Source organism: Eucyclogobius newberryi, unplaced genomic scaffold (genome assembly GCF_026437365.1).
Source record: "Eucyclogobius newberryi isolate DKJ021-1_F unplaced genomic scaffold, fEucNew1.0.hap1 SCAF_17, whole genome shotgun sequence".
Taxonomy (NCBI): Eukaryota; Metazoa; Chordata; class Actinopteri; order Gobiiformes; family Gobiidae; genus Eucyclogobius; species Eucyclogobius newberryi.
The window spans coordinates 18626631-18649144 of NW_027315801.1; the positions used below are offsets into that span (position 1 = coordinate 18626631).

At 47.7% G+C, this 22514-nt stretch overlaps 1 protein-coding gene across 1 annotated transcript in view; it reads left to right on the top strand.

The window, feature by feature from the left end:
* gon4lb (gon-4 like b) overlaps positions 1–22514 on the top strand; it is a 35326-nt gene that overhangs the window by 11042 nt on the left and 1770 nt on the right. Inside the window, exons 14-27 of the mRNA XM_072450214.1 lie at positions 117–203; positions 324–549; positions 2602–2752; positions 3165–3312; positions 3388–3504; positions 4685–5890; positions 6956–7178; positions 9015–9172; positions 9287–9484; positions 9574–9717; positions 10310–10588; positions 10821–10907; positions 10980–11064; positions 22172–22478. Coding sequence (XP_072306315.1) covers positions 117–203; positions 324–549; positions 2602–2752; positions 3165–3312; positions 3388–3504; positions 4685–5890; positions 6956–7178; positions 9015–9172; positions 9287–9484; positions 9574–9717; positions 10310–10588; positions 10821–10907; positions 10980–11064; positions 22172–22478 — 3416 coding nt within the window. The remainder of the gene's footprint in view (positions 1–116; positions 204–323; positions 550–2601; positions 2753–3164; positions 3313–3387; positions 3505–4684; positions 5891–6955; positions 7179–9014; positions 9173–9286; positions 9485–9573; positions 9718–10309; positions 10589–10820; positions 10908–10979; positions 11065–22171; positions 22479–22514) is intronic.

Sequence of the window (22514 nt, forward strand, 5' to 3'; positions counted from 1 at the left end):
TTTACATCAAGGAAACTCCTTCACGCACACGTTCATACACCAGTGTGTGTGCAGACCCACACCTGAGACACCTGATGCCACATTTTAGTAATATTGTGCTGTCTCTTTCCTCTCAGCATGTGCAGCTTCTAACTCAGGTCCACCTCTTGACCAAGAGGGTCCATGCTCTAAGCCATGAAGCGGACATCACCAAAAACTTTTTGGTAAATATGGAGTCCCGGTCTGTTTAGTTATGCCTCATATATGTGTACATCTGATTGATTGATTGATTGATTGTTTGTTTGTTTGTTTGTTTGCTTGCTTGTTTGCTTGCTTTGCTTCAGGTTGAGTTGGATCAGTTTTCTCGTCATTGCAGAGGTTTTTCTGTCAGTAGTTTCAAGGTGTGTAACCTCAAGCAGGCCGTAGATCTTATTGAAAAAGACCCATACTCTCATGGCTCTGCTGTGGGATCTACTGTGGATTCTGCTGTGGGATCTGCTGTGGGATCTGCTGTGGATTCTGCTGTGGATTCCAAGCGTTTGTTGCCCTCCATGACACCAGCCACTAATGGTGAGTCCATTGGATGTTTCAGCTTATATTTACTTTTTCTGATAATGTATTATGTTCAATTACATGTTACATGTTACATGTTAGAGACTGAAGAAACCAACTAGACAGATATATTTGTATCCTGTAGCTCTCTGAACCGAGTTCTACACATTCATCATTTTAGATTATTCTTGCTGAAAGTGAAGGGCAAGGTGGAACATTCAGACACGCACGACCATCTACCCAATGTCCACAGTAACTGAGCATTCAAAATGGCATCAATAAAATGCACCTGTGTTCGTTGTCTATACAGGACGTGCACCTGACGTCACGCCGTCACGTGATTCAATTGCGCAACAGTTGCGGACGGCAAAAACACACAGAGACACGCACACGTAATACACGTAATACACGTAATACACGTACACGCACTGTGATGTCGGACTTTCCTACAAATTATGGACTTTCTGAATATGCTGCGAGGCTGTCAGACCCTCACAAAGAGCGTTATTTATCCAAGATTAGTGAGATAGAACGCCCAAACCCGTACTCCCGCCGAAAGCGATGTTACAGCCAGTGTTTTCAGCGAGTCGCAGCTCTTCAGCAGTAACACACTACCCGGACGTATACAATGACCTGATCAACAAATGGTCTTCGTACACTGCTGAAGCACTGACAAGTTACAAGAGCTTGGATGGCTATAAATACTTGTGGCTGGATGAATTAAGGAACTCTATCTGAAAACGCCGTCTTCATCAACTTGCCCATACGTGATCATTAGCAAAGTAAGTAATTTCAATTCAACCTCCCATCAGCACTACGCTACTAAAATCATATTTCTACTGCCATGAAAAGTCTGCAAAATACATTATGTATGGCTACTTGCTGCCGAGAAAAAAAAGCTGCTAGGCTAGACTACGTGTAATTTCTGGCGTGTTTACGTGCTACTTGTAGTAGGCTAGGCATTGTAGTAGGCATTGTAGTAGGCATTATGCACGTAAACACGCCAGAAAGATCGCAGATTGGGGCTGATATTGGAGTCATCCTAGACCCAAGATGGGTAAATCTTGCAGTGCAATTGGATGCACCAATCGTCAGGAAACAACAGACGAATCCCGAAAAACACGGAGAGATGGTCGAAATGGCCGCCATAGAACGCGAGCACTGGACACTAGGCTACTTGTAGCATAGTAGCCGAGGCAAAATTCAAGTGGACAAATTCAGATTGAATTGATAAAGATGATGACCCTACTAGATATGAAATGTTCACTACACAATCGTGTTGTGGCGTCGTGTGGTGTCCAGTGCTTGACTATTGTTACCGTTGCGAGGAATAGGCCACTCACCTGGCAATGATACCTGGTCAGCTGAAGCAACAGGCGCTTAGTTTATTGATCTCGACAGCCTAAAATGCCATAACTATATAATATTTTTTTTAGAAATACCTTGAACATTTACAATAGACTGACTGCCAGTGAGATTTTGACGGCTTTTTTTTGCGGGGGGTTGTTCTTCGTCTTCAGACTCACTGTCTGATTCAGCTGAACTGTCCAAAACCCACAAGTCCTCGTCTGACTTGCCGTCACCTCCCGAATCAACCTCATCAATGTTTTGAAGCATTGCCAGTGCCTCTTGTACGGATAATCGCTTCCTCAAATCCATTTTTCCTTTAGCTTTTGCTTGGCTGTGTGTGACACTAAATGTGACGCACCATTCGCACACCACTGTCATCCGCAGGGGGGAAAAATACAATGTAATTAATAGAGCCTTCAAACTGACGGGTGTGGGAGTTTAACATTTTTATTTCAGTTGAATTGCAATATGGGGATGATATGCAGACGGGTAAAGAAAAAGTCAAGAGCCCAAGAATCTGAATCTGAGTAATTAGACATACAATTCTCAAAACTGTCAAAATGACGGCCTTGGGAGTTCTAGTGGTAAACATACTACGTGCATAGTGCATAAATATATGTATCATTGCACATTTCATTTACTGTTCTTAACATTAGTGAAAAAACAAACTTTCAAACAATGACTCCTTCAGTAACAAGAACAACTCTTGTTTGTGTCCAGGCCATGCCTTCCCTCTGCTTCCTGCCCAACTGGCCTGGCTTTTTGCTACGCGACCTGTCTTTTTGTATCCAGAACTACTTCCTGTTTGCAGTCTTGACCCTGCCCTCCACACGGGTCACACACGAAAGTGCTACACTCCTGGAGAAGATGGGTAATTAGTTCTAATTGTTTAACACCACCTCTCTGCTCATATCTGGCGTAGTGGTTGAATGTGTTGCACTTATGCACATAGGCATCAGCGGTACACTTTCCGACCTTGAATGTTTGAATGTTGTCTTGTCATATAAAGCATATGAGTCCAAAAATCTCTAAAATTAATGAGATGAATCCTCAGGCGGCTCATCATATACCCCCTAGTGTTTTATTTGAAAGAAAAGAAATGTGTGAACATTTTGGTCTAAAATAAAGTTTGGAATGATGACATAAGAATGTCTGCTATACAATGAAAATATGAGTTTCCTCTAAATGACTTTACAAACGATGTAAACAAATACTCCTGAATAATCTCGCCTTACTTTCCCCATGTCATAACCTCTGTACTCAAAAGTCTTATTCTGTTGCAGCCTGACTGTCCTTGGCCTAAAACACTTTGAGAGCACCATTCATCGCGATCAGCTCATCACAGACTTTCTTGTTTGTAAGAAGAGGTGTAACTTCACAAAACACATCAGAGAAATGAGCAGCAATAGAGCACCACCAAATATGATCAAGGTGAGAGTTTTCCAGGATTCTCAACTGTCTGGGTTTTCTGGATTGTACAACTACAGCCTTGCCTTGTGTCATCAGTCTTTCCTTGCCTCTGGTGGTGTGCCCCCTCTGCCTGTGGCCTCTTCCACAGTAGATCCATTGGAGCCGTGCCCACCAGTGGACAGATACTGCAACAAGTGTCCAAAATGGCTCAAGGTTTGTTTTAATTATTTTTACCAGTAGCGTGCAGTGATTTTATGGCAAGCAGACTTGGAGTGTTCAATATTTAGTGGATAACGCGAAAGTAAAATAAATAAAAAAATCGAACATGCAAGGTGGGGTTTTTGGCCTCCCACGTCAAAAGGCAAAGGCCTATGCTACTGAGCTAAATGTCTATTACCTGTGATAAATGCTGATTGACTTCAAGCTGATTTCTAACTAATGTCTAATCATTATAAACGTGAACAGAGCCTGAGCTAGAAACACAGACCTTTCTCCAAAAGATAGATTTTAAGCCCGTTTGTTTAAATTGGTGTTGCCGTTTCTCCTCTGCACATGCTCAGTTTGGGCAAATCCTGCAAACATCCTTGATTCCCACCCAGGTTTATTCAGCGTGGTTTGAGCTTAGATCCATGGGTTTGAGGCTAAGTGGTCCTCCGTGCGCATGTGCAGAGCTCTAAGAGAAGCTGCTGTCCGCTCTGGTTTTAAGAGCTCATGTCAGAGGGTGCAGCATGAACGGGCCTCTGAACACGGACACAGACTGAGCAGCTGCAGGAGAAGAAGAGCCATGCTTCCTGTGCAGTAATGACCAGAGGCCTGTAAAGGCCACTAAAAGACACTGTGACTTCAACCAAGCTTCAGCAGCAGAAGTGAGGGGAAAACAGGCTTATATGGATATATTTTAGAACAATGAATATATGGTTGTTACACACAGTAATTTTAGATTTGATTGGCCATCATTTATTGCCCTGACCGCACGCCACTGCTTTTTACCCTTTTCACTATTGCACTCAGTGAGATTTGTTTCTGAGTTGTTTTTGTAGCTCTACACAACCAACATTTAATCTTAAAAGTCAAGGTTTAGATCAGGCCCAAATCCTTCATCCTGACCAGGTTCACATTTTGCCCAAACCTGAACCATCATAATTCAAATCTCCTCAAAACTACAACGTTTTAGTGCAAATGATGATCATCTCTTAGGCCCTTGCATGTAGAGGGTTGATTAGTTTGACTGGTTCTCTGGAGAAGGAGGGGAAATTGGAACAACACTTTCATTGTGACTGGTAATGGAGGTCTCACATACGCAGCCTGGTTCTCCTCTCAAACGCCTTACACATGTTTGTTATCGTCATTACGAAAAGAAATACATTTTGTCTGAATTATTTGTTTTTCACAGAACAGCCGGGAAATCATACAGAAAACCCGTCTTTCTTCTTCTCCTCCGAGTTATCCCCAGTCTCTTCCTTTTGGCTGCACATTAAGGCTCCATCCCCATTGGCTTCCTAAAGGCCGCCATCATTTGAAAACTCCAAAGCGCCGTTTATTTACACTTGCACACAATAGCACTTTAAAGCCCCTTGCAAGGAAACATGGAGCTCCTGAGCAGAATACAGAGGCAACACTCATGCTAGAACAAAACAGTCAGAATACTGGAGAGGATGACTTTGAAATGTCTGCATGCCCTTCACCCACCTCTCAGGAATCAGCCCAGGACAGCCCCTCAGGTGGCACGAGCTTTGCATTACATCACAATGGCTTTGCAAATTCACAAAAGTCCAATCCGATTTCACCTTTGCTACCCGTTTGTTCCAACGTCAGACCACTCAGTGCCCCAGTTCCACTTACACCTGCCCCATCTGCTACCTGGGAAAATACCCAGCCAATAATGAGGACTATAAATCCTTTTCCAAAGACGACACACCCTGTGAAACTTATCCCTAATCTATGCCCTAGAGTTGTTGTGTTTCACACCATTTTGGATGCAACAACCGATCATAGCACTGCTCAACAGAATGACCAAGGACACAACAAAAATGGGAGACGTTGGGTGAGGGACAAAGAAAGGACTGCACAGAAAGACAATCTAAAATGTACAAGTTTAAATGAAAAGCTTGGAAGGGTTAACTGTGAAGAAAATGAGAACCAAAGAAGCGGCGAAGGAGGAGGGGCTAACGATGGACAGGGACAACGAGGAGGGGCTAACGATGGACAGGGACAACGAGGAGGGGCTAACGATGGACAGAGACAACGAGGAGGGGCTAACGGAGGGGAGGGACTGTGTGAAGGGGGAGGGGTTAATGGGGGGGAGGGACCAGGGGGAGGTGCTAACGAAGAGCAGGGACTAGGTGAAGGGGGATGCGCTGACGAAAGGGGAGGGGGTAATGAAGAGGAGGGACTAGGTGAAGGGGGCAGGGCTAACGAAGGGTCAGGACCAGGTGAAGGAGGAGGGGGAAAAGATGGGCCTGGGGAAGAAGGAGGAGATGAAGGTGGCGATGAAGATGAAGAAGAGGAAGAATTTGATGATCTCACTCAAGATGAAGATGAAGAGGAAGTGATGTCATCAGCCTCTGAGGAGTCTGTGCTCTCTGTTCCAGAATTACAGGTAACTGTTGACCCTCACGGCTCTACCGTTGACTCTCAAGGCTCTACCGTTGAACCTCACGGCTCTACCGTTGACCCCCTCACGGCTCTACCGTTGACCCCCTCACGGCTCTACCGTTGACCCCCTCACGGCTCTACCGTTGACCCCCTCACGGCTCTACCGTTGACCCCCTCACGGCTCTACCGTTGACCCTCTACTGTTGACCCTCATGGCTCTACCATTGACCCCCTCACGGCTCTACTGTTGACCCTCTACTGTTGACACTCTACCGTTGACACTCTACCGTTGACACTCTACCATTGACACTCTACCATTGACCCTCACGGCTCTCCTCAAGGCCCTACCATTGACCCTCACGGCTCTACCGTTGACCCTCACGGCTCTGGACAGAAGCGGGTTTTAGTCTAAGCACTGGAGGCTGAAAATCAACTGAATACTTCATATTTTGTGCAGCACTATTACTATAAACAGTAATGATGAGTACTTTGAAAATGTATTTAGTTACAGAATAATCAATACCTTCATTAAAATGTATTTTGTAATGTATTGCATTACTTGGTCTAAGTTCTGAGTTCTGTATTTTGAATTCTTAAAAGACTTTTACCTTGAGTTGCATTATATGGCATAGTATTAAAACAGCTTTTTGTTTTGTGTTTCACGGTTTGTTATTCATTTATTTATCAGATAACTTTGATCACAAATTAGAGAAGAAAAAATGACACAAGCACTCACTATAATTGCTAATATTTGTATTTTTCTCACTAATTTAGTGCAGTTTGAAGCCTTAATATCATTATCAAATGCCACAATTTATTCCTCTGATTTTAGAAAAGTAACTGCAATTTGAATATTACCACCTAATGAAAGAGTAACTGAACTGGAATAGTTATTTTTCGGTACATGTCTTCAGGTACTTCCCAGCACTGACTATACAAACGGAAAGCTTCAGACACTTATAATGACTCCTCAAACAACTAAACGTACTATATATACTATACTTCTAGTAGACATACATATTGTATTTGACTTGTATGACTTTTAACTTGCGCTGTGGGTGTGTTACAGGAGACCATGAAGCAGCTCACATGGTTGGCTGCTGAGAGGAGACTTGGTGATGCGGATTCAGAGGAGGACCTGTCCCAAGAGGACGAAGAGGAGGATGATGAGGACGGCAACACTAAAGAGGAGTCCAAGGAGGAAATAGGACATGATATCAGAGGAGATGAAGAGGCGACGGCAGGAGAGGATGTTACACGCGGAGCAAGCAGAGGGCCAGCTCGAGGACGAGGTGCGAGGACATTTAATTTTCATGCATCAAATAGCTGGAGCTATATATAATGTACAGTTGCAGGAGAAAGTAGCTTTCCAGTCTTATGAATTATTTTGTTTTGAGTGTTTCAGATCATCAAACCAATTTTACAATTTTTAAATGGTGAATTGATTTATTATGGAGAAAATAAATCCAAATCCATCCGATTATCAGGTTTCATTGTTAAATGCAGCTTTGTGTCATCTCCAGAGCAGTGGAAGTTAACTCCATGCTTTCTGATAATTTTCCGTAACGGGGGGACCGAGTATAAAGAGCCTGTGGCACACTGTAGGTTACTTTAACGCGGTGGTTCCCAACCTTTTTCTCCCAGTGACTCATATTTTACCAATGGATACATTGGGGACCCAAACGTCCTACCTGCAATCCTACTGTCTTATGAGAAAAATATAATTTTATGATTAATTATAGATGTTATAGAGCAGTAATGATTATGAAATACTTAATAGAAGTTATTAACATGCTATTCCTTCATTGAAAATCATACAATCTTGTCCGGACCTCTTTTTCAAGAACCCCCCGGGGACTCCCTGAGAATATTTGGGTCCCGACCCCAAGGTTAGGAGTGACTGCTTTAGAGCAAGGCGAGGCGCTCTGGTTTACATGAACAAAGTGGTACATATACGATAAATAGGATGTAAAGCCCTGAGGGCGGGGCCTCTGACACCTACATCACATTCTAACCTCTGCAGTAGAATGTTGTGGTTGATGGTGTCAAACATTGAGGTCAGAACCAGGTTTGAGACCAGTCCATCAGCAGCAGCTAATAACAAATCATTTGTGACTTTAACTAGTGCAGTTTCAGTGCTGTGGTGGGCTCTGAACCCTGCTGTGGTGGGCCCTGAACCCTGCTGTGGTGGGCCCTGAACCCTGCTGTGGTGGGCTCTGAACCCTGCTCTGACCCCAGACTGGAAAACTTCAAATACATTATTGTCCTGCAGGTGGCGACAAAACTGTTTAATTACAACTTGTTCTAGGATTTTAGAGACAAAGGGAAGATTTGAAATAGGTCTGTAGTTTACCAATAGGTCAGGATCGAGGTTAGGCTTTTTCAGAAGAGGTTTAATGACTGCATGTTTGAAGGACTGTGGAACATATGCACTTTCTAGTGAAGTATTTATTATATTAAGAATAGGGTCTATAATTAGGGGTAGAATGTCTTTGAGGAGCTTGGAATGGGGTCACAATGGGGACACAAGTTGAGCTTTTAGAGGACATAATGGCTGAAGTTATCTCTCTTGATCAACAGCTGTGAACCTTTCTAAAGTCACTGGCGGATTTATATGTGACACTAGTTTTACAGCTTGGGCTTGTTCAGGGCGAATAGCGGGAGTCATTTCATCTAATTTATCTCTAATGACTTTTACACCAGAAGTAATGGACCACACAACTTCCACAAAGTTCAGCTTTTGTCTCAGTCCACAGAATTATGTTGTAATTTTTGGCAAATGTCAGGTGACAGTTTGTTATTTTGCCCCGTGTTGTTCCTATTTGTGACCTCCTGAATGATTGCTTGTTATAGACAATTTCTAAAGCATTTAAGTGGAATTAAGGGTGCAAATACATTTTCTTGCAACTGCATGTGGCATGTTTTATTTGTTTTTGTTCCCCATGCCTTCTTGGATCATTCCTCTTTTATTTGGAGGTCATATCGGCACACTGACCAGCACCTATATGCTGCTTGGCCGTTACCTCGCTATAGACTTCAATTATTCTTTTTTTTTTAGTCCTATGCTTGTTTTTCCTAAATCCTAAATCTTTTGTATGTTGAACACTTAAACATATTTGTGACTGCAGGTCGCTCACGTCCACCTCGCGGGCTCAAGCGCAGTCGCCCGGACAGAATCAGTAAAGACGCCTCCAAACTTTTACTGTTGTATGATGAGAACATCCTGGAAAAAGACCCTCATCGAGAGAGCAAGGACATGGCCTTTGCACAGGGCTACCTTAACAGAGTGAGTGTGCAACACATTCACCCAACAAACTGTTTGACTTATTTACCGATCTGTCAATTTGCCTAAATAAACTCACAGTGAATAACTATTTCTGACACGTCCTGTCGGTTTTAGGTGTATGAGGCTCTACAAGATACCCCTATGACGATGGAACAGTTTGTGTCTGTTTTGGGGGAGTTTGAAAAGGGAGGAGAGATGCCGGATGTGGTCTCCTTGTTTCGCAGGCTGCAGTGCATTCTGGAGCATCGCACTGATCTGCTCAGAGACTTTGCAGCATTTCTACGACCTGAACAGGCTTTGGAGTGTGGCCTGGTAAATCCATGCTTTAGCTGATGATGAGTACATGCAGACCACCTCTGTCTTGGTGTCCCCAGTGTGACTCTGACTGTGCTTCACTGCAGTTTGAAGAGCAGCAGGCGTTTGATCGCAGCAGAAGGTTCTTGCGACAGTTGGAAATCAGTTTTGGGGACAACCCGTCCCACTACCAGAAGATTATCAAAGCCTTGCAGATGGGGCCTGACCTCAGTCCCACCAGCGTCAGTGAGGTGAGGCGAGGCTTCACACCTTTAAAGTTAACATTCAGCTATTGAGCAGTGCAGGTATACGCCGTGTACTTATATACACCACAGTAATCACCGCTGCTACTAAGGTACACACAGTAAGACATATACATTTACAAATAAATATATATTGATGAAAATTTAGAAATATATGTATTTTGTTCTAAAATGACTTTTTGACCACTACCAAGATCAAAATAGAACGACTGGTATTTCTTCTAGTGGACCAGCCCCGATTAGTTGTTCAGTGGTTGCAGGCCGACTGTTGTGAACGGCTTTATGACATCGACTGTTCTAGTCATTTTTGTTCCTGTTTTGGTTTTGGCTCAAACTTAAATGAAGCCCACTTTTTTAAGCGTTAAAAAAGGTATCCTAATATTAATTTGTGATCTTTTAACTTTGTGAGAGTTATAGTGTGAGTATTTGGGCCTCTCTTAATATGTATATCTGCAAATATCGATCACCGGCCCCAACGGCAAGTCAAATATCATTGGTATTGGCTCCAAAACCCACATGGACCCCTTCCTACGTATGACTATGAAAGGTTTAAGGTCCTCGTGTGTTTGGTGTGTTCCAGCTCAAGTCCCAGATGACATGTCTGTTAAAAGGACACACCCACCTTCAGTCGGAGCTGTGGGTGTTCTTCGACGACCTGCACCCTCCGCCCGCTCAGCCTGGCCAGTTTGAGGAGGCGCAGTGGCCAGACGAGGCTGAGGGGAGGGAGGGAGTTGGGCTGGACTCGGGGGACACCAGTGGCTTCGAGGAGGTGACACTCCCTGAACTAGATGAAGATGAATACAGACACAAAATTCCACCTATGGCAGTGAGGCAACAGAGACGGAAGCTTGACTACAAGGTGAGTCTGGAAGGGTTTAACTATCTTAAACCTCAACTCTAGAATTTCGGGATTAGTACTTTTCAAAATGGTCCTGTCAGTATGGAAAACTATGGACTACTGAAACTATTCTAATAATCAATATACAATATGTATATGAATCAATACCACTTACATGCTGTATATGTTGTGCAAGTCTGTACTTTATCTGTTTTAAGTGAATGTGTAGTAAACTCTACATTTCTCGCTTCAGTGTGATTGGTCAGGGAAGTCCTGGATGTGTTTGTGTCATGATGCAAACATCCGGAAACATGGAAAGAAGGCGTGTCCACGGTGCAAGGTGGGCTTTTAGGAAAATGGCCGTTTAAAAGTGGAAATGTGTTTTCCATTCTTGTGTCCTTGTGTGTGGCAGGGTTTAAGAGTGTCCAGAGCCATGAAGAGTCTGCACCCGCTGTACTCTCAGATGAGCTGTGACAAGGACGAAAGCCCTCACACAGGTAGTCCCCCTCCCGTCCCCCTCTCGTCTCCCTCTCGTCCCCCTCTCGTCCAGTTCTCGTCCCGTTCTCGTCTCTCTCGTCCCGTTCTCATCCCATTCTCATCCCGTTCTCGTCCCTCTCTCGTCCCGTTCTCGTCTCTCTCTCATCCCTCTCTTGTCCAGTTCTCATCCCGTTTTCATCCCGTTCTCGTCTCTCTCGTCCCGTTATCGTCCCGTTCTCGTCTCTCTCGTCCCTCTCTCGTCCCGTTCTCGTCCCGTTCTCGTCCCTCTCTTGTCCCTCTCTCGTCCTTCTCTCGTCCTTCTCACGTCCTTCTCTTGTCTCTCTCTTGTCTCTCTCTTGTCTCTCTCTCGTCCCTCTCTTGTCCCCTTCTCTACTATCCTGTCTAATAAAGCCTACAGGCCAGAGAATCCTTAAAAAAACAAAACAATAAATAAAACGAGAGTTAGGTATGTAACTAAGGTTCTATGAATTCCGGATGACCGCCAAAGGACGGTGCTTAGTACCTGGAAATCTACATGTGTGCAGCACATAGGTCGAGATTAATACCAACAAAGTCACGTGGTGGACGTGACATGGGTGACGTCAGAACCAGCCCATACATATACCTGACGCACCCAGCGCTCTTTTCTTTCGAAATGCAAAACTCTGAGTGACAGGAAACTCTGGCGGTCATCCGGAATTCATAGAACCTTAGTTACATACGTAACTCTCGTTCTATTTCATTCCTCCTGACCGCCAGAGGATGGTGCTTAGCACCTGGATGACTCATACCAACAAGGTCACGAAGAGTCTGCTCTTACCAGGATTAGTTGCCGATTGCAGAAGCGGACAACACCACTGGAGCCACTGGATGAGGAGCCGCCACATTCACTCTGTAGAAGCGGGCGAAGGTACAGGAGGAAGCCCACGTAGCTGCAGCACAGATGTCATTCAGTTGGACACCCTTCAGCGCAGCCCAAGAGGTGGACGCTCCTCTGGTAGAATGGCAAGTAACTTTGGGAGGCTGAAGAGCCCTAGATCGATACGTCTGAAGGATGGCGTCCACAACCCAATGTGAAAGCCTCTGTTTGGAGACAGCAGAGCCTTTTTTGTGACCCCCATAACAAACAAACAGGGCATCCGTCTTGCGAAGCCCAGCAGTCACATTAATATAATACCGCAGCATACGGACAGGACACAAAGGACTAACATCAGAGTCCCCAAGTTCAGACTCTGGAGCATAAACAGCCAGCGAAAGTGGCTGATTAACGTGAAAAGCAGAGACTCTCTTTGGTAAAAAAGACGGGTTAGGCCACAAGGTAACACCAGACATATCCGAATTCCAGCGAATGCAATTGTCAGCGATTGACAAAGCATGGAGCTCCCCAATACGCTTTGCAGAGGCGATTGCAAGCAGAAACGCTGCCTTCACTGACACCCATCTCAACTGAACCCCATCCAATGGCTCAAACGGTGGGGAACACAATCCTTCTAGGACTAATGGAAGATCCCAAGAAGGCACTCGAGTAAGCCTTGGAGGCCGCAGGCGAAGGGCACCCTTTAAGATAAGATAAGATATTCCTTTATTGTCCCACATGGGGAAATTTCATTGGTGCAACGCAGGTAGATACAGAGGTAGATACAGAAGAACAGATCACTTATAGGAAGTCTGAAAAACACTTTCAGTAGAAGATCTCCTATAAATAAATAAAAAACTCCCATAGACAAATAAATAAATAAATACATAAATACCATTGCATGTGATCACGACAGTAATTGCACATGAATATGTGTCACGACAGCACATAGATTGCACATGAATTTTACATGAATTGCACATGAATTCCAACAGCAATTGCATATATGACAGAATTGCACATCAGTATTAGGTTAGGTCAGTATTGCGAGTGTTCAGTACTAACAGTTTTTGTTATAAAGTCTGACAGCAGCAGGAAGGAAAGACCTACGGAACCTTTCCTTCGCACATCGAGGGTGGATCAGTCTCTCACTGAAGCTGCTCTCCAGAGCGGACAGAGTGTCCTGCAGGGGGTGACACTCATGGTCCAGCATAGATGTGAATCTAGCCAGGACCCTCCTGTCCCCCACCTCCTGCACCGAGTCCAGAGCACAGCCCAGGACGGAGCTGGACTTCTTGATGACTCTGTCCAGCTTCCTCCTCTCCCTCTCTGTGATGCTGCTGCTCCAGCAGGCCACACCGCACAGGAGGGCCGATGCCACCACAGAGTCGTAGAAGGTCTTCAGGAGTGGCCCTGTCACTCCAAAAGACCTGAGTCTCCTCAGGAGGTAGAGCCGACTCTGGCTCTTTCTGTACAGTGCGTCTGTGTTATGAGTCCAGTCCAGTTTGTGGTTCAGATGAACACCCAGGTACTTGTATGAGTCCACTCTCTCAATGTCCCGTCCCTGGATGTTCACTGGTGAGGGGGCAGTGGGGTGGCGTCTGCGGAAATCCACCACCATCTCCTTGGTCTTCCCCGCGTTGATGAGGAGGTGGTTCCGCTGACACCAGTCCACAAAGTCCTGCGCCAGTCCTCTGTACTCCGCGTCATCGTCGTCCGTGATGAGTCCGATGACGGCAGAGTCGTCAGAGAACTTCTGCAGGACACAGCTGTCCGTGTCATGTGTGAAGTCTGCAGTGTAAAGGGTGAAGAGAAAGGGCGCGAGGACAGTGCCCTGGGGCGCCCCCACACTGCAGGTCCGAGTGTCAGACACACAGTTCCGGGCTCTCACAAACTGGGGTCGGTCTGTGAGGTAGTCCAGGATCCACTCTGCCAGGTCATACTCCACACCAGCCGTCTCCAGCTTGTCCCTCAGGAGCAGCGGCTGGATGGTGTTGAAGGCACTGGAGAGATCGAAGAACAGGATCCTCACAGAGCTGCCAGGCTTTTCCAGGTGAGAGAGGGAGCGGTGCAGCAGGGAGATGACGGCGTCCTCCACTCCGATGCCAGACCGATATGCAAACTGCAGCGGGTCCATGGCTGAGCTCACGGTGGAGCGGAGGTGGTCCAGGACCAGCCGCTCCAGTGTCTTCATCAGGTGGGACGTGAGAGCCACTGGCCTGAAGCTGTTGAGGTCTTTGGGGCGCGGTGTCTTAGGCACAGGTACCAGACAGGAGGTCTTCCAGACCTGTGGTCCCACCCTCAGCTTCAGGCTCATGTTGAAGACATGCTCCATCACTCCACACAGTTCATCTGCGCAGGACTTAAGGAGCCTGGGGCTGATGCCATCAGGTCCTGCTGCCTTCCTCACTTTAATCCTCTTCAGCTCACTCCTCACCTGTGCTGCTGTGACAGTCAGTGGTTGGCAGGGGGACCGTGTGCTGGGGGGATGGGTGAGTCCAGGCGAAGTGGGGAGCTGATGGTCCTCGGCAGATAAGCGAAGAGGAACAGATGCAGGGCATTGTCCAGCTGTGGAAGAGGGAGCATGCAGCTGTGCAGGGGGAGGGGCGGGTGACCGATCAAACCTCAAGAAGTGAGCATTTAAATCATTCACCCACTGTAGATCCCCCTCTGTCTGGGCAGGGGGGATTTTGAAGCCTGAGATGGTTTTCAGGCTCCTCCACACTCCCTGAATGTTCTTTTGCTGCAGCTGCTCCTCCATCCTCCTCTTGTAGCCGGCCTCAGCCTGCCTGATCTTCCTCCTCAGCTCCTTCTGCACAGTCTTCAGCTCCTCCTTGTTCCCTGACCTGAAGGCTCTCTTCTTCTCCTTCAGCAGAGCCTTCAGTTCACGGTTAATCCATGGCTTGTTGTTTGGAAAACCCCGCACCGTCCGGGAGGGAACAATGTTCTCAAAACAGAAGTTGATGTAGTCCGTGATGCACTCTGTGATGGTGTTGATGTCCTCCCCATGTGGGTCATAAAGCTCAGTCCAGACAGTGGTGCTGAAGCAGTCCCTCAGAGCCTCCTCGCTCTCAGCAGACCACATCCTCACCTCACGGGACACCACAGGCTGCCTGCGCACGATGGGTTCATACACAGGCCTCAGATGTACAAGGTTGTGGTCCGAGCTGCCCAGGGGAGGGAGGGGGGAAGAGGAATAAGCCTCCTTGGTGTTGTTCTCTCTGGTGGGGCAGGTAACATACTGGGTGTATGTTGGTAGGACAGAAGAGGGAGAAGCGTGGTTAAAGTCACCAGAGATGAGGAAGAGAGCCTGTGGATGCTGTGTTTGCAGCCTACAAGTGCAGGAGAGCAGTGCTTCACAAGCATTTTCAGCATTGGCAGACGGGGTCACATAGACTGCGATCAAAATCACATGTGAGAACTCCCGGGGCAGATAGTATGGCCTCATGCCAATAGCCAATAGTTCAATATCCTTGCTACATAGCTGCTCCTTCACTGTGCAGTGTTCGGGTTTGGACCAGCTCGTGTTCACATACACCGCGAGACCGCCTCCTCTTTTCTTCCCGGATTCTCTCGTTCTGTCCGCCCGCAGCAGATGAAAATTGTCCAAACCTACAATAGAGTCTGGCATTTCTGCTGTTAACCAGGTCTCTGTGAAAATCAAGACGCTGCTGTCCCTATAAATCCTCTGGGACCGGCATACTAAGGAATGCGACCCCACTGAACGACCATCAATCAAGGAATGGCGTGCTGAAATGGCCGCAACAAGATTTTTAGCAAATAACGTCTGAAGATAGTTTAGTAGTACTGGGACAGAGCAGTGCACTGGGTCCAAATCACGAGTCCCACACCAACTAACAAACAGTTTCCATCTGTTCTCATACAGCGCTCTTGTCGAGGCAGCACGAGCGTTCAGGATTGTTTGGATAACTGCCTGGTCACAAGAAGCCAACACAGAGTCCGGCCCTTCAATGGCCACAGGTACAGGTGAAGGCGCTCTGGGTGAGGATGCCATATGCTCCCTCCCAGCTATGACAGGAGATCCTTCCTCTGAGGGAGAGGCCACGGTTTCCCATTGAGAAGTTGGAGAAGCACGGTAAACCATATCCTCCCTGGCCAATACAGAGCAACTAATAACACTCTGTGATTGCTCCTGGCTATCCTGTGTAGCGTTAGCAACAGGAGTGGAAAGGGAGGGAATGCATACAGGAGGCATTACGGCCACGAGTGTGCGAGTGCATCTTGCCCCAGTGGACTATCTGGTTCTGAGAGGGAAAACCACAGTTGACAATGTGTTGTCGCGCTCGAGGCAAATAGATCTACCTCTGCCATGCTGTACATCCCCCAGATTTCCTGCACCACCATCAGGTTCAACCTCCACTCTCCCGGTTGTGGTCTCTGCCGCGAGAGAAAATCAGCAGTGCAATTCTGCACGCCTTGCAGATGAACTGCCCTGACACTCTGCAAATGGGGCAGCGCCCACAGGTGCAGCTTCCGTGCCTCCACTAGTGAGTGAACAGATCTTGTGCCCCCTTGATGATTTATGTGGTAAACTGTTGACGTGTTGTCTGTCCGAACAAGAACATGTCTCCCCCTGAGGGCAGGAAGGAAGAACATGAGTGCCAAGCGAACAGTTCGCAGTTCCAGCATGTTTATGTGTTGGAGCCTCTCTTGAGGATTCCAAACACCTCTGACCATCCTGTGGTTCCAGACAGCCCCCCAGCTTGTAAGTGAGGCGTCTGTGACTACTACCTCTCGACGACACGGGAGAGAGCCCAGAGGAACCCCACTGCAAAGGAACTCTCTGTTTCCCCAAGGCCGGAGATGCCGAAGACACGGAGTGGAGAGCTGCACAGATCTGTGCTGGTGCAGCTGAGGATATGGGCCCAGATTGTTGAACCAAATCTGTAAGGGGCGCAAGTACAGAAGCCCCAGAGGTATCAATGTTGATACGGACATAAGCTTGCCCATCAACTGAAGAAGCAGACCGAATGACACTCTCTGATTCCTCTGAACACGAGAAACGAGATTGAGCACATCTGTCACTCTTTGAGGGGACGGAAAAGCCTTCATGGTCACAGATTCGATGGCAATGCCAATGAAGATTACCTTTTGGCTGGGAATACCCACTATTAGCCATAAACTGCAATATTATTGGCTGAAACCTGGTCATGTTGTTTTGCAATTCGAGACATTGGATGACCTCCATACAGCAGTGTCTTTTTATGTGGAGGAAGTGGAATCGGACTGTAATCCAGATTATGTTGTAGGGTCTCAAACTACATGTATTCAGTTTATGATTAAGGAAGATTTCTTAGCAGAAACGAGACAAGACGGGGCACCAGGGTTAAACCCAAAGAGCTAAGATACGGTCCTTAATCGCGCTCGTTAAAAAGGTCTGAAGGGTGTTTCACGATTCAGGGACTTACACATAGTCTAATCAAACAAACAATAGTCAATAACTCTTTCGTGTAGTTTATTTATAAAAGGGTAATCAAAACACCGGAGCAGAAATGCGCACAGGTAAATCACAGGTGACGTTATATCAGATTTAACAGCAGATTTCATGCAGATAATGTTAAACCAGGGTTTTGCCTTTGATAACCAAACGTGTCTATGCTAATCTATATCAAAAAGAGGGAAAGTGAGAAGCTAAAGTGAGGAGGAACAGCTGAGCTCTACCCAAATCACGCCACAAAGACCGCACAATGGACTCGGCTTACGGTTCTGTAGAGACTCGGTCCGACCGGTCCTTGTCCGCGGACGAGGTCCGTGACGAGGAGTCGCGTGGAGCGGTGTGGCGGCGAAGGTTCGTGAAGCGGGCGGCGGCCGTGGAGCTGGCGGCGGTCGGGTAGCGAGGCGTCGCGTGGAGCGGTGTGCTGCGACGTGCTGTAAGGTCCTTGGCGCCGGGGAGCGGTGTGCTGCGCCGGGGAGCGAGGGGTCGCGTGGAGCGGTGTGCTGCGCCGGGGAGCGAGGGGTCGCGTGGAGCGGTTTGCTGCGACCTCCTTGAAGCGGCGGCGGCGGCAACGGAGGCGATATCAGAGAGTTCCTTAGAGGTAGAACGCTTTAGCGGCGTGTTAGCTCCTCGCGCGGCCTTTACTCAGATGAGGACGTAGCGCTGGTCCACGTAAAGGGCGTAGATTACTTCAAAAAGAAAAGAAACGAAGTAGCAAAGAAAGTCTCTGTCAGGTTGAGCGCTTAAGCGTAGTTCCAGGTAGTTCCAGGTGGTTTCAGGTGGTTTCAAAGTCCTGGGCTGGCATGGCCTTGTCGACCACGTGACGGACGGATTTTGTTGAGACAAAGGAAAAGTGAAAGCGCGTCCGTGGAGACGGCTTCAAGAGAGAAAGAACAAGAAGAGAACAAAGAGAAGGACAAAAGAGATGCGTTTCTAGCTTGGAGCGTCCTTTTGATACCTGGCCCGCAGGGCATGCTGGGAGCGAAAGGGCTACTGCGAGAACTTCCTGTTTAACATTTTCCTGACCGAGAAAATAAAACTGGAGTAACGTAAATAATAATGGCAAAAACATTGAAGCCTGTTTTAACATTTACACGTTAAACACTTTTGGCAGTTTGTGCACATTATTTCTTGAGGTAGACACATTTTACATCTTCTTTCACCTGTGATGGGCGCTCGAAAATCAAGCATTGGGAATATAAAACCTTAAACAGTGGGAAAAATACGTAACACAAGGTGAAACATGCGGTGTAGGGAGTTGATTCAAACATTCTGGCATAATCACATAAAACAGTTTTCATTGGGGCGTCTTCCTGTAAGACTGTGGGGAGAAGATCTGTTATCAAAAAAAGTCACAGCGGCTCCCCTGCGGTGAGGGAGACAGGGAGAACGAAAAACCCCCAATGTTCAAAGAGAGATTTTCTGTTATCTGGCCGTGGAATGTCCATCTCCATTCCCCTACAATGTAACAAGTGGCAGATGTTGTGGTGTGTTCTGCCCGGCAACACAGTGCACCGTGTCAGCGTCCTGTGTCTCTTCTCCCTTTAATCTCTGCTGTCGGTGCTGCTACTTTGCTCTTCGCAACATTCACTGAAAGCCCCAATTGTGACACATGGTCCAGTAGAATGGAAGTGTCTCCGAGTGCTTGTTCCCGACTCCGAGCACACACAAGCCAGTCGTCCAAGTACGGCAGAATTCTCATTCCGTGGGCTTGAAGGGGCGCAAGAACTGCCGCCACACACCTGGTGAATGTACGGGGCGCCAGAGAGAGCCCAAAGGGGAGCACTCTGAATTGGTACGCTTGATCTTCGAAAGCAAAGCGAAGAGACGGTCTGTGGTGTGGTTCCACAGGTACATGGAAATAAGCGTCCTTTAAGTCGACACTTGTGAACCAATCCCCTTCCCTGACCGACTGCAGGACATCCGTGGTACGGAGCATGTGAAAACGTAGCACCTTGACATAATGATTTAGGCGCCTGAGATCGAGAATCGGACGAAAACCTCCAACCTTTTTTGGAACTAGAAAATAAATTGAATAGAACCCCTTTAACTGTTCTGAACTCTGAACAACTTCTATGGCACCTTTCCGCAAAAGTTCTTGAATCTCCTGTCGGAGGGCCATGGACCTCACTGGGTCGGAAACAACGGTTCTTTTTACCTCCTCGAACTTTGGGGGACACCGTCTGAACTGAATTTTGTAGCCCTCGAACAGGGTTGAAATCACCCACGGGTCTGTAACTAAGGCCTCCCAACGACCGCGACGCCTTTCGGAAAAACTGCTGGGGGCCAGATGTAGAGTGTCAAACTCTACTGTTGTGGCCGCCTTGAGGCCTGGGGGGGGGCGGTCCCGGCGAACCTGGCGGGTCATTTCTTGGGGCCCTGCCTCTTGGTGGCCGAAACGTGGGCTGGAGAGAGGGTCGACTGGCCTGACCGTGGCCATCAAAAACACGTCCAGATCCTGGTAAGGTTGAGACTCTTGCCGCTGGGCGAAAAGAGCTGGCACCTCTGGGCTGGGGTCTGGGGCCACGATGCAGTTCGGCAAAGTGTCTGCGAGATTTATTTGCCTCAACAACCCGCTCCAAGGTCTGCTGGGCAGCGGGTCCAAACACATGACCTGGCACAACAGGTAAAGTGCAAAGTGTACCCCTGCAAGACTCTGACAGGGGGGACTGGGCTTGCCACACCTGGCGTCTAGCAATGGTCAGAGTGGACATCAGCCTTCCAAGCTCTCTCGACATGTAAGCAAACGCCTGAAGTGAAGCATCACTCAGGCTCTGCGTAGCATTGTCAACTCCAGCCTCTTTCAGAGACTGAGAAAGGGCAATGGCTAGATGAGAAAGGGAGTTACCCAGGCGACCAATCCGAGCCGCCGCATCATAACTTTTAGTAATGAGGTCATCCGTAACTCGGCACTGAGGACGTGGGCAACGGGCTTCCGGTCGAGCAGCATCCACAGGCGCTACAACCAGGCCCGCAATAGTGCCATCAGCGGAGGGCATGCGATCCAATCCGTACTTAGCTGCATCTTGCATAGCACTCAAACTCCTGCATTCCCTTGGGAAATGAGTAAACGACTTGGGATCTGCCCAACATCGTTGGAGCTCCTCAATGTATGGCAAAGAGGCCGGAACGCTGAACACAGGCTTCTGGGAGACTTTGAAAAAGGCACTTGTAGGGACAGCCGTCACAGGTGTATCTAGTCTCGATAAGGCCAACTGAATAGCCTCGTGAACAGAGGAAAACTCGGGCTCTGTCTCCAAGGGCTCCAGGTCTGAGGAGCGGGAGCTTACAACAGAGGGGTTAGGAGAGTGACAGCCTTCTACCCGAGCAATGGATATAGCGTCCTCCTGAGGATGATCAGCACTGGAGTCTGTCTGGTTATCCTCATCATCCAGAATGGGGCTAGGCACAGTGGGGGGACCACTAGGTTTTAGACTCAGGAGCAAAGACTTAATCTGAGCAAATTCAGAAGCCAAAGTGTCCACTTTGGCAGACAACGCCTGATCAGGATGACTTCTCTTGGCCTCAGGGGCCTCCATGCGGGGACGCTTGCGGCGTTTATCGTCCTTAACAGGACAAGAGGCAAGAGTCAGTTTGGGCATAGTACTCTCAACCGCTGCCAATCTAGCGGTCCTGTCTGCCAGTGGAATGGAGATACAATTGAAACAGACATCTTCTGTGAGAGCCTGTTTCAGATGTCATTCCCCAGACGATGTGGACATAGGGGATGGCCATCTTCTTAGCTTAGAAGAGCCAAGCAACTGTTGCAACCATGCAACAGGGATGACATCATCTTGTGAGCTTTCCGGAGCGAATAACACAAGTCACTGGCTCATGTACCGCGCTTAATTAGAAGGCGCGGGTGAACACGCACAGGCTACCGTCGCCACAAACTGAGGCAGAAGCAACGGGCTAGTGAGCGGGAGAAACACTCACGAGTCCCAGACTTGCGGTGTCACAGGAGCGGAGTGCACTCACGGAACACCGGTTGAGATTGAGAATAGTCAGTAACCACGGTGCCGTTGGAGCGAAAACACTCACGAGGCACCGGGTCACGCAGGTGTAAAAAATACAATACAACTGAAGTATAGCTAGCAACAAGACAAGCTAATAAACGGTCAAGCCACAGGAGCGGAGTCACTCAAGGGGTGCAGGTTATCACAAGCTCACACGCAGCGTTAAAAGAAAAAAACACTCACGAAATGGTGGTGCCGCAGGAGCGAAAAACACTCACGAGGCACTGGTGTACTAGCCTAGCAGGCTCTGAATAGATGCGCTAATGTATCAAAGTCCGCAGACTGTCGGATAATTAGCTGAGAAAAACTGGCCGCCAAGCATATGAGGGCTAACCAGCTAGTAATAGCAATATTTAGCCAGAAAATACTCACTGCAGGTGATGATAACAGTCAAAAAATGTGATACCGTCTCGCAGCCTCCGGAGGACGCGATGCGCAGCTCCAATATATGTGGCTCCAAGCGAGAACGGGTTGAAAATCCAAAGCAATATTCCAAGAAGGAACTTCGACCTATCGCTGATGCGAGAAATGTAGAAAGAAAAGAGCGCTGGGTGCGTCAGGTATATATATGGGCTGATTCTGACGTCACCCATGTCACATCCACCACGTGACTTTGTTGGTATTAATCTCGACCTATGTGCTGCGCACATGTAGATATCCAGGTGCTAAGCACCGTCCTCTGGCGGTCAGGAGGAATAAAATAGAATGAAGATTTTTCAACGTCCATCTGAGAGTATTTTTCAGTCTAAAACAACACGACCTTCAACATCTATAATTGAACTCTTTTTCTGTTTGAACAGAGCAAAGTGTGGGATCTTGGGAGGAGCCATTTCTTCTGCACAAAGAGGAAGATGAAGACAAGGACGAGACAGAAAAGGAGCTGTCAGAGAAGAGGCGACGAGACGAGACCACCACGATGGATGATGTCACTGACTCCTCCCCCTCTGCGGCCTTTCCCTCTACGTGTTCCAGCCCTGAGCGGCCCTGTCCGTCCCCACCGCAGAGTGACAGTGTAACGGCCGCTCCATCGCTTCCACAGGAGCTCACTGTGTGTGCCAAGAACATCTCTCTGACCGCCAGTGGAGAAAAGGTCATCCTCTGGACCAGGTGACGCCGCATCACACATCAGCAGTGTCCAGGGAA